At 35.0% G+C, this 12,048-nt stretch overlaps 1 protein-coding gene across 1 annotated transcript in view; it reads left to right on the forward strand.

Moving 5' to 3' along the window:
• Nucleotides 1-2,593: 2,593 nt before the first annotated feature.
• The window catches only part of LOC134700154 (uncharacterized), a 106,008-nt gene continuing 96,553 nt past the window's right edge, over nucleotides 2,594-12,048 (forward strand). The window contains exon 1 of the mRNA XM_063561518.1: nucleotides 2,594-2,808. Within this exon, the coding sequence (XP_063417588.1) occupies nucleotides 2,667-2,808 (142 nt within the window). The 5' untranslated portion in view covers nucleotides 2,594-2,666. The remainder of the gene's footprint in view (nucleotides 2,809-12,048) is intronic.

A 12,048-nucleotide genomic window follows, 5' to 3' on the forward strand; every position in this document is an offset into this window, starting at 1 on the left:
TGTCAGAATCTTTCGAATGGGGTCACATGTATGATACATGTTTTATGTAAATAAGAAAATTTGGTAATGTTGCCGGTGAGATACCTATAGATCTATCAAACCCAAATGACATATTACCATTCGTCCTTCGACCAAAGTAATGCCATACCTTAGTGTCATCTTTAAATGATGCGAATTGACCAAACTTTAAATAAATTCAAACGAGAAAACAGCAGGGTTTATTTGCATGGGACAACGAAAAACAAACAGGACAGACAGCAACCAAGAACAAAAAGGGACTGATGATATCAACTAAATGATGAGGTGAACGTTTCTTAATAGCTGCTATATGTTTATCCAAGCAATTAGACCCAAATCCAAAACACCAAATAAACTGGTTAAACATAAAAAATAAGAAATTGCCAATGATACAACTTAACACTCCACCAGAGACATAATGACAGAAATTCATATATGACAGGGTAAGGTCTTCAATCAGCAAAATCAATATCGCATAGTCAGCTTTATATGATAAAAGGCCAAAAAAATGACAAATATGAAATAATTCAAACGAGAAAACTAACGGCATGATGTATGTACAAAACAATGAAGGGAAAAAATGATATATACAGCAACAAAAGAAAACCACTGAATTGCAAGCTTCTGTCTAGGGATAGGCACGTCCAGAATGTGGCGAGGTCAAACATTTTTGCGGGCACCCGACCCTCCCCAACCTAGGACAGTGGTGTAACATACATCACATCATATGAAATAGCACGAACTAGTTTGTATAGATTGTAATATTTGTCCCCGAAAACAGATTATATATTTTTTAATGTTTGAGGAAGAATTGTATAGAGTCTATGTCGATGGAAGATCAGACGTACGCGGAAACTTCGTTAGATAACAAATAATATCAGCCGGCTGTTGGGTTATTATATTGAATGTGGGTTGTGTATAAAACACACTTTGTTTGTGACCTTCCAGACGTTTAATAAGCTATATAAAACCAAAAATCTATGGGATTACCTTTATCTTATTTCACATAATAGGTGATAAGAAGTAACAGCAAACGCAATAGGATAAACAATATTACTCTGAAGAGGAATATTTCAGTAGTACTTCAAAGCCTACATTTTGCTTTTCAAATATTATAAATAAATCATAAGTCCTTAAGTGATACGATCATTGCTAGGAGATACAAATCTTAAGAGTATATATTGAGGGCAAATGCCTGTGTTCCTCTAATATGATTTGCATCATGTTTGTCTAAGTTTGAAATTGTAAATATGAAATTTTATCTATTACACGGATTACAAATTTTCTTCGCAGTAGGATTATTTAAGATATGAGGTTCAAAAGTACCAATATATATTATGAAATTTTAAAGCTTGAAATTCTTAAAAAGTTTAAAAAACCTAGTTCATCCACAGTGTTGCATACCATAATTTGTCAACCTGTCAGTATTTGTTTGGGTTTTTTTCTGTTGTAAAACAGAGATTGATTAGTGTGCTTTATAGAAATAGGTTATAACATTTTGTTAGTGTACAGTGAGATAAAATGTTTTTGAAAAAGATTTTCAGTGTATTTGTGTGTGTGTTTTGTCAAAGTATTTCTTATTTATCTAAATGTTTTCCTATATAAACATTATAATTCGAAAGCAGTTAAGAAGCTATTTTATATAATACGATGAATAGCATAATGTTATATTGTACGCAAAAATAAACTTGGTCATATAAGACGAGTGTTTACCACAGGATTAAGAATGCATATATATGTATACAGAACAATTATTACTACTAAGAGTTTCAGTTGATTTTCTCCTTTCAAATAACTTCTTATTTTTTAAAGACGAATGGAATACTTTAAAGAACAAAGATAAACGAAGGGAGGTCGTACGCAACTTAATCTTATCAACGGTTATACACTTTATAGGTATTCCTCCAACATGTGCGTGCACTTTTCGTGCTTATCATATGAAAAAAGAAACGACCTCGATTTCAATATCGCTAGCTTAAAGCGGCTATATTCCAATTCCCATACATGTACATGTGGGATGATTTGAGGCACACATATATAATAAGTACATTCAGATTACTATGCCCCTTCCAATAACAAACGAACAACTTTCTCCTTATGGCATTTGAAAATGTGTTTGTCTTAGTATGATATTGAGAGTGTTCACGTTTATTTTACATATACAGTGAGACGCATTTGTATGTACTTCAAGCAATATTTTTTAGTTGGAAATCAACATGTATATATATACAAATTTCATTTTTCACTAGGCTAAACAGCAGCAAGCATATGTAAATAAGTATATAGACCTAAGTATGTGTTGATATGCTGAACTTTACGAAAACTAAGCATAATTTAAACTTAAAAACAAGTATACTCCAATTGTGTTTAGGTATTGTCTTTCTGAAATAAAAATGTAGAAACAAGGACAAAAATATAATTTTGTAAACGCAATTTCCACGGCTTGATACCGTGTACAGTGCAACATGAAACAAGAAGATGATTCAAAATTTGCTGTTGTATAATTCTCCACTTATGTTTAAATAACAAAATATATACCGATATCAGAAGAGATCAAATGTAGTTAAATGCTCGACAAGGTAAGCGTTTATCAGTTACGATTTTTCAACATGTCTACATCGTTAAACTGCATGTAAGAATTTCAAAAGATGCACAGATTATTAATTTTGTGCTATTATTTGGTAGCTATTGTTGCAAATGAAGACTTTCTGTTGGAAAAATTTCCTGCCGATTTTGGATGGGGAGTATGTAGTTCAGCATACCAAACTGAAGGAGCATGGAACGAACACGGTAATACTTTTTAGAATTTATTTGTCAAATCAAATCTAAGTTGTTAATTTCTGTGTTATTTGGTCTCTTGTGGAGAGTTGTCTCATTGGCAATCATACCACATCTTCTTTTTTTTTTATATTAAGTAAGGTCCACATGTATTCAGGATGCAGACAAACTCATTTTAAAAAACCAACACTTTAAAATTGACAAACGACTGTTTTCACGAAGAAAGCATCAGAAAATTTCTGAACGCATTGTCATGGATTGGAAACCACCTTTTCTTGATAATGTCCCTTGAATTTTGAATCATTACTGCTCTGTGAGTAATATCAGTGAAGAGTAATTTTCTTACTCAGTAACTTAATAGGGGAGGTAGGTTATTTTGTGTTTTGTTTTGTTTGTTTGTTTGTTTGATTGGTTGGTTGGTTGTACTTTTGGGGGAGAGCGGGGAGTGGCGGGATACTCTCTGAAATTCTTGCGTTTGGAACTGCCAATGCACTATATGAAATTACTATGTATTCAATGTTTTTTCGTTGTCCTCAGGAAAATTTATACCAGAGACACTATATACACAAATCTCTGCCGTGTATATATGTCATGGTCCTTTTTTGTCATATAGCTATTCAACTGTTTCTGTTCTTTTTTCATTCTTGGCTATCAATTGTTCTGACTTTGAGTGTTCCTGATGCCTTGAAAGCCGGTAAATTCAGAAAAGCGTTTCAACTGTGCGGAATTTAAAACTGAAACTTGCGTTATTTTCATATTTTATTCTGAATTTAAAGGGGGCGGGGCTCGGAGGGGTCCTGATCCCGAAATCCTGGGCTTAAAATCATGAAATCCTGAGGTCCGGAATATAAAGAAATTTAAATCCCGAGGTCCGGAAATTTACAAGTCAGCATAAATAATATCTGCCGGCAGATAACGAAAACAAATAGAATTCTTAAGATTTGCACAAAAACACAATAACAATATTATAAGTTATATGGTTCGCTTCTGACCCCCTACGGATCCATAGAGGGTTAGTAAAACCCAAAGGGGGTGAGGCCGGAGGCCGAATCCCCTATGGATTTTTATTACAATTATTAACTAAAAATCTTATTCACTAAAAATCTTATAAATAGAATTTTTATATTCCTATTTTAATAGTATACAGACAATGTTTATCTTTTACATATAAAAGGATAAATAAGTATCGTAATTTAAACTGTGAACTGTGTACATAATGCTTATAGTGTAAATATATTGGTGGATTAATATTCTATCCTATTGCGGTAATTTTAAAAAAACTAAGCCTAAGCACACCCTGGATTTTTTCTCAAGTAAACCTTAGCTATTCAGCTTCACATTGCACCTAGTGGCGAAAAAAGCATTGCCGTAGAACATTTTTTATTAACATTTCCGTAAGGATAGGGTAGGGTGTCCGACCCCAACTTTGGACCTAATTTAAAAATAAACTAAGCCTAAGCACACCCTTGATTTTTTCTCAAGTAAACCTTAGCCATTCAGCTTCACATTGCACCTAGTGGGGAAAAAAGTATTGCCGTAGAACATTTTTTTATTACCATTTCCGTAAGGGTGGGTTAGGGTGTCCGACCCCAACTTTGGACCTAATTTAAAAAAAAACTAAGCCTAAGCACACCCTGGATTTTTCTCAAGTAAACCTTAGCTATTCAGCTTCACATTGCACCTAGTGGCGAAAAAAAGTTTTGCCGTAGATTCAGCATATTAAAGAACCCCATGAATTCAATTTTTTGTATAATCAAACTAAGTTTAATTTTGGTGCCTTTGATCCTCAACCTTTGGACCTCAATGTGGACCAATTTAAAAACAGGGCCCAAAATCAAAAAAACTTTATACACGGTTAGATTCAGCATATCAAAGAACCCGAAACAAAGTTTAATTTTGAACCCTGATTTGTACCATCTTGAAAACTATGCCCATAATCAAAAATTTAAATACGTTTTTAGATTAGGCATATCAAAGAACTCAAAGAATTCAATTTTTGTTAAAATCAAACTAATTTTTAATTTTTGGACCCTTTTTTACCTTAATTTATACCAATTTAAAAACGGGACCAAAAATTAAAAATCTAAATACAAGGTTAGATTCGGCATATCAAAGACCCCAATATATTAATTTTGATGAAATCAAACAAAGTTTAATTTTGGACCCTTTGGACCTCAATTGGACCAATTTAAAACCGGGGCCCAAAATCCAAAAACTTAATACACTGTTAGATTCAGCATTTTAAAGAATCCCCAAGAATTCAAGAATAAAACCCCATTAAAATTGGTCAAGATATAAGCAATGTATACAAAGTATTACAAAAGTATTGTTTCTGTACCCTTGTTGGCCCCTAATTCCTAAACAGTTAGGGCTATAACCCCCAAAATCCATCCCAACCTTCCTTTTTTTTGGTATGAAACCTTGTGGTACAATTTCAGAAAGATCTATACACTTACACACAAGTTATTGTCTGGAAACTAGAAAAATGCTTATTTGGATCCCTTTTTAGGCCCTTCATTCTTAAACTGTTGTGACCATAACCCCCTAAATCAATCCCAAACTTCTTTTCGTGGTTTGTTAAAATAGAGATCCATTTACTTAAGTCATTGTCTGGAAACTAAGTGTCTTCGGACGACGCAGACGACGACGACGTGATACTACAATACGACCGCAAAAATGTTTTGCGGTCGTATACAAATTATTGTTACATTCCCAATTTGGAGACTAATTTAATAAATCTAGCGTACATTGAAGTGCATTAATGTAACATTAACGCAATGTAACATGGTAGCCGTAGACCGAAATAATATTGTTACATTCGTAATTATTCAGATCCCTACCCAACCATTTATTCCGGCAGCTACTATATAAGTCTCCAATGTAACAATAATGTTTTTGTAATTTAGATGTAGACAGTGCAAAAAATAATATTTACAATAATTGTGTTGCCCAGTGCGGGTATCCGACTATTCAGTATGGGCTTTGCTCATTGTTGAAGGCCATGCGGTGTCCTATAGTTATTACTTTCTGTGTCATTTGGTCTATTGTGGAGAGTTGTCTCATTGGCAATTATACCACATCTTCTTTTTTACAATTATAGAGAGTTGTCTCATTGGTAATCATACAACATTTTCTTTTCTATATAAGCCCTTAATTAAGCAATATAACCTATATAGTATTTTCAAATCTATTTCTTTCTGATTGAGGATGATTGATATACGTCAATTGAAAGTACATGTATATTGACGATCTTGCCCCTGGCTACAAAAACACATACTAATGATATACACACAGTCACGATGCCTCACGCAGAAGTTCTGTTCATACTTTCGAACAAAATTAAAGAAATTCATATTTCCTTATATCTACAGTAAACTCCCTACCTGCTAAGGAATTTGAATGCATGTTTATGGTCATTACACGTAGATCTTTGATTACTCGAAGTTACTGAAAGCTTGATTGATTGATGGATTGTTTAACGTCCAGTGGCAAATATTTCATGCATGTTCAGGACAAAATCAAAATAACAATAAAGATAACAGAAAGCTAGGTCGTGTAATAGGGGTCGTCGAGGACGAAGGTCTGGAAATTTGGAAATCCCATGCATTGTCAAATGAGGGTTTATTGGATAGGAACATAAATTTAGAATTTCAATACCCCGCAAAGAGTTGTTACAAGTTTCTTAACGTGCAGAGAGCGTGGCATTCTCTCTTCACCGGGCATCGAATTTATCGTCCCATTCTGACCTGAATTGACTGCGTATTTATACATCCTGCAAAGCCAAACGGACACCCAACTTTGGCAAGGTTTAATGTCTAAGTTGAGGTTTATTAAAGCATTTGTTGATAGAAGCGAAATGATCTGAACGAAAGTTCTAGTTATATTTTCTATATAAAGGGGGGATATGATGACATTCAATTATATCCAATACTCCATTCACTAATGCTGATAGACTAGTGTATACATGATATTTGATAATAAAAGAGTTTTAACGACTTCTCTGGCGTGCGTCTGCAGATATCGTTGTTTGGTTTTTTTTTATGTAAAAAAAATATGTAGACACGTGCCTAACGTACCTAACGGCAACTACGCCCCTTGGAGAAACAAGGTAACTCAAGTGTATGCATTTGACTAATAGTTTGTATGTTTGCTTAGTCCTGCTTAGTCCAGACTCCAAGTAAGGGAAATCCTATTACAATTATTTGAATGTAAAAAATGGAAGGCTTGAAATTCCGTGTCTTATTTGACTAGTAAAAAGATACCTACAAATCGCTTATGTCGACCCAAGTAAATTAAATCGATCGAGAATTTAGTCAGTGGTACACTTGAATGTGACATTATGTTTTGATTTTTTCCTGAACTAAAATATAGATCTTTTCAAAGCTCTGATAGGGGCAATGCAGAATATTTAACCACGGCACTGTGGTATGTTTGCCAAATATCGGTCATTGTTAAAAAAATTTTGTCCGTAAAACGCTTTCATTTTGACAAATTCCGCAACTATTAAAAGAAAATTTAATTAAACATTTAATATTTAATGGTGTATAATCATTAAATAGTTCAAACTTTCCTTAAATACTTGTCAGGGTTGATATAAGATGGTCCGAGTTAACTTAACATAGTCTCCAAAATTTCTCCGGACCGACTTTTCCAATAATCATCATCATCATTAAAGCGTTTGACAGATAATGATTGATTTGCCCTGAGACTACTATAACACATCTTGAATAAGGAAATCTTGTAATTATCATTTATTACTGACTATGAAAGGCATCCTTATTAGCTGAATCTTTAAAAGAAAGCAATGACTATATGTGATCAGGAATACACCGCACCACCTAATTATCAAACTGGAAATTAAAAAAAAAGACAAATGAGAAAGGGGGTTGAAACCGAAAAAAATATGGGTTCTAAAATAAAATTTACGTTGGATAATCTGAATGAGGTTCTGGGTGGGGTTTCTTTATTTACTATAATAAAATATTTGATTTGATTATTTCTGTGTTATTATTCTCTATTCTTTAAATTTTAACACCGAATTCGTTTCTATTCTCTATTCTTTATTTGTCGGTCCATTTTTCTCCATTCTCGACACGTTTTTGCCTATTGTAAAACCCCATTTATACCCTCCTGAATCCTACCTCCAGTGCAACGACGGTAATTGACAAGGTTAACTGCAATAAACATGTAACTTGGGTACTCGTAGTCAGCTGTAAAAATACCTTACAAGTATACAAGTTTATTGCAATAAACGGAGCCTCGTGTACCCAGTCTTGTGGGCACCCAGCTGTGAAACAAATTCATCTCCCATGCTATTGAGACTACCTGTCTTTACAGTTAAAATATTTGTATATTAGATATAACGGACCTGTAGCAAAACAATGTACCTAACTGTAAGATGGATAAGATTAATCACATTTGCATTTTCAAGAGTCGCCGCATAATTACAATTTATTGTAATGTTTATTGGTTGTTAAGGTAGCAAACAAGAAGAATCTTGTTGTATATAATTTTATGCATATTTCATGTAGAAGGAAGCGTTGTGTAGATTTAGACGTTTGGCGGGAGAGTCAGTGGTTGGGTCCATTGGTATGGGGGTGTTTGAGAGGTACTCTTGTGTTCGGTATCGGGAACATTTAGAGAACACCCCTATCAAGTAAATAGTGAATTCGCCCTAGAGTATATACGTGGGTGAGGAATACAAAATACCGACCGTGCGAGGGCTGTATAGCCAGTCAAGGTCGTTAAACACTTCCATTTGTTGTAACCCGCTATCTTCGATGAGGGTTTACAGTTGGATGATCAACGACTTACTACTTAAGATGACAGAAACCAATCCAAGCCGTACAGTAGACGTAGTATTGGGCGTTACCGCGTTAACATGCACTCCAAAACCCATTGTATAATGGGGGAGTGTTATGCCGATTAACGTCCGAGGGCTGTATCCTAGGTGTTGGGTGATTGACCTTCATTTCACTGCCTCGCGGCTTTGGTCCTGATAACGCTTCCTGTCATCTATAATACTACGTCCGAGACTCATCCACCAGTACTCCTTCGTCGAGGTTAGCGGGCTGCCAAGCTGACCAAACTGGCCCTGATAGCAGCCGTTGTGAAGAATATAACATCAAATTAGTAAACAAACCAAATCATAACAGCTCACAAAACCAAGATGGCGACCTCCAAAATGACGACCACCACTCGTTCCTGACCGATGGCACAAAATTATTTAAATGCTCACCAATCGCCTTCGGGCACCGAGCCGACCGTGCGAGGACTGTATAGCCAATCAATGTCGTTGAACACTTCCATATATATAATCGGTTCTGTCGATGTTCTAACAGAAGAAGACTGGCTTACAATAGAGAGTACGCCACATAGCTGTAAGATTGATAGGAGGACAACTTGTACTGGGGACAACTAGGTACAAGTTGGTCTAACATTGAAAGTCGGTATAGCAGATTGTCCCACTCGGAGGACAGACGGCAACAGTCCGCATTGTTTGTTAGTTACAGACTGTCCCGCTCGGAGGACAAGTTGTATCAGCCCACACTGTCTGGTAGTGACAGACTGTCCTACTCGGAGGACAAGTTGTACCAGTTGTACCAGCCCGCACTGTCTGGTAGTAACATACTGTACCAGCCCGCACTGTTCTATTAGGAGGACAGGCTGTGTTGTAAGGGGTTCGACAACTTACAGAAAAGAGCGACGATTTACAGAAAAGAACCGAAAAGGACCGAAAAGTACCAAAAAGAACAGAAAAGAACAGAAAAGGAGATCGACGTTTTTTGTAATTGAAGAAATTAGCAAATTGCAAATTATTTAAGTCTATTACAAATGAAAAGATATTTTTCACAAAAGTTTATTATTAGCAGGTTTTGAAACCTTATACTGCGACTGGACTACATAAAAACTTACTGTACACTGATGTGAAAAATTACAGGTAGGGTCGGACTGAGACTACTATGTGTTATAGTAGTCTCAGGGTCGGATGCCTATCTTATGGAATAGAAAACATATAGAACAGACAAGAAAATAAAAGATATTAATTCATTACTGTCAAACAATCGTTCTACGTGAATTATATTTATAAGCTAAGTGTCTTTATTTTTTTCAATCTCGGTCGCTAATTCATTTCGAACATTACAACAGTTCCTTATAAAGTTTTTGGAATGTGTATATATATTCCATTCATCAGTGAATATATATATATATATATACAACTCGTATAAACATCAACCCAACAATGTTTGATCTGTAAATTTGCTTTCGCAAATATATATATATATATATATATATACAACTCGTCTAAACATCAACCCAACAATGTTAGATCTGTAAATTTGCTTTCGCAAATTTTTTTTTTGTTCGTCCCTCGCGGGATTCGAACCCATGCTACTGAGATGTCGTGACACCAAATCGCCTGCACTGCAGCCGTCCCGTTAGACCACACGACCACCTGGGCTTCAAAAATGAAGCTTTCTGTGACCGTGTGTTACCCTTCCTCGTCAGTTTTAATCTAGCGGCGTACTACAGTACATGCTATATAAGGCATGGAGATGTTATTGTTACAGATCAGCTCAATTATCTATGGTATAGGATCCTACAAATTAATGCAAGATACAGTCACAGAAAATAATTATATTAATAAGTACGTCTGAGTCAGTGCAACTCTACAACAGATGTATCCATCGGATCACCAGCAATGATGGTGAAACATGGCTGTGTACATAATGTATATACAACTCGTCTAAACATCAACCCAACAATGTTAGATCTGTAAAATTGCTTTCGCAAATTTTTTGTTCTTCCCTCGCGGGATTCGAACCCATGCTACTGAGATATCGTGACACCAAATCGCCTGCACTGCAGCCGTCCCGTTAGACCACACGACCACCTGGGCTTCAAAAATAAAGCTTTCGGTGGTCGTGTGTTACCTTTCCTCGTCAGTTTTAATCTAGCGGCGTACTACAGTACATGATATATAAGGCATGGAGATGTTATTGTTACAGATCAGCTCAATTATCTATAGTAAAGGATCCTACAAATTAATGCAAGATACAGTCACAGAAAATAATTATATTTATAAGTACGTCTGAGTCAGTGACAACTCTACAACAGATGTATCCATCGGATCACCAGCAATGATGGTGATACATGGCTGTGTACATAATGTATATACAACTCGTCTAAACATCAACCCAACAATGTTAGATCTGTAAATTTGCTTTCGCAAATTATATTTATATATATAGTGCAGGCGATTTGGTGTCACGATATCTCAGTAGCATGGCCGGGTTCGAATCCCGGTGAGGGAAGAACATAAAATTTGCGAAAGCAAATTTACAGATCTAACATTGTTGGGTTGATGTTTAGACGAGTTGTATATATATTATAACACGGACATTCGGAAAATCGAAAAAAAACCAAAATAAAACAAAACAAAATATCGTTTAAAACATGACGGAAAACTTTACAGGAGTTATTGAATAAATGCGTTCGTTCTTTGTGTGTGTGTGTGTCTTTGTGTGTGTCTTTGTGTGTGTGTGTCTGTGTGTCGTAATGTGTGTGTTTTCTGTGCTTCTGTTTCGTTAATTTGTATTCCTGCAAATCTTGTTTATTTCAGTATTTTGACTTACATTATCTTTTGAATACAACTGTCTAATACTCGTGTCCATGTGTGAGGGCCTCATGTGTATATTCGTTTAGATACAAAAATAGTGTACTAAGTATATTCGCATGACTCATTTAAAAATAAGAAGATGGAGCATGATTGTCATTTGTTAAGCAGGAATTGCTTACCCTTCAGGAGCACCAAACCTCCAAACCCTCACCCGTCCTCCGGTTTCTGGTCGGATTCGTGTTGCTCAATATTTATAAATTTGTGTGTTATTTTTTTTTCTCTGAAATATCACCTTATTATGACATGAATATATACTTTTTGTATTATTTTCTTTTTAAACGAAATGCTATAAGTTAACTATTATTTTTTTTTAAGTCAATTCATCATCATAATAAATGATGATTTAAAAACAAATTTTGAAATTGAAATATTCTGTTAAAAATGAAAATCAAACACTTCAGCAATTTGGTGTGATTGAAATTTGGATTAACTCCGATGTTACTATTTGCTATTTTCAAAAGCGTTTTGACAATCATCACTTCAGATAAATTTAGAATCTTTCCGTAAAAGTTGAGTCAATTGTTGAACAATAGTATCAACCTTTGAACAAAATTTTCTGTAAAATCCAATCA

The sequence above is a fragment of the Mytilus trossulus genome, unplaced genomic scaffold (genome assembly GCF_036588685.1).
Source record: "Mytilus trossulus isolate FHL-02 unplaced genomic scaffold, PNRI_Mtr1.1.1.hap1 h1tg000125l___fragment_2___debris__unscaffolded, whole genome shotgun sequence".
NCBI lineage: Eukaryota > Metazoa > Mollusca > Bivalvia > Mytilida > Mytilidae > Mytilus > Mytilus trossulus.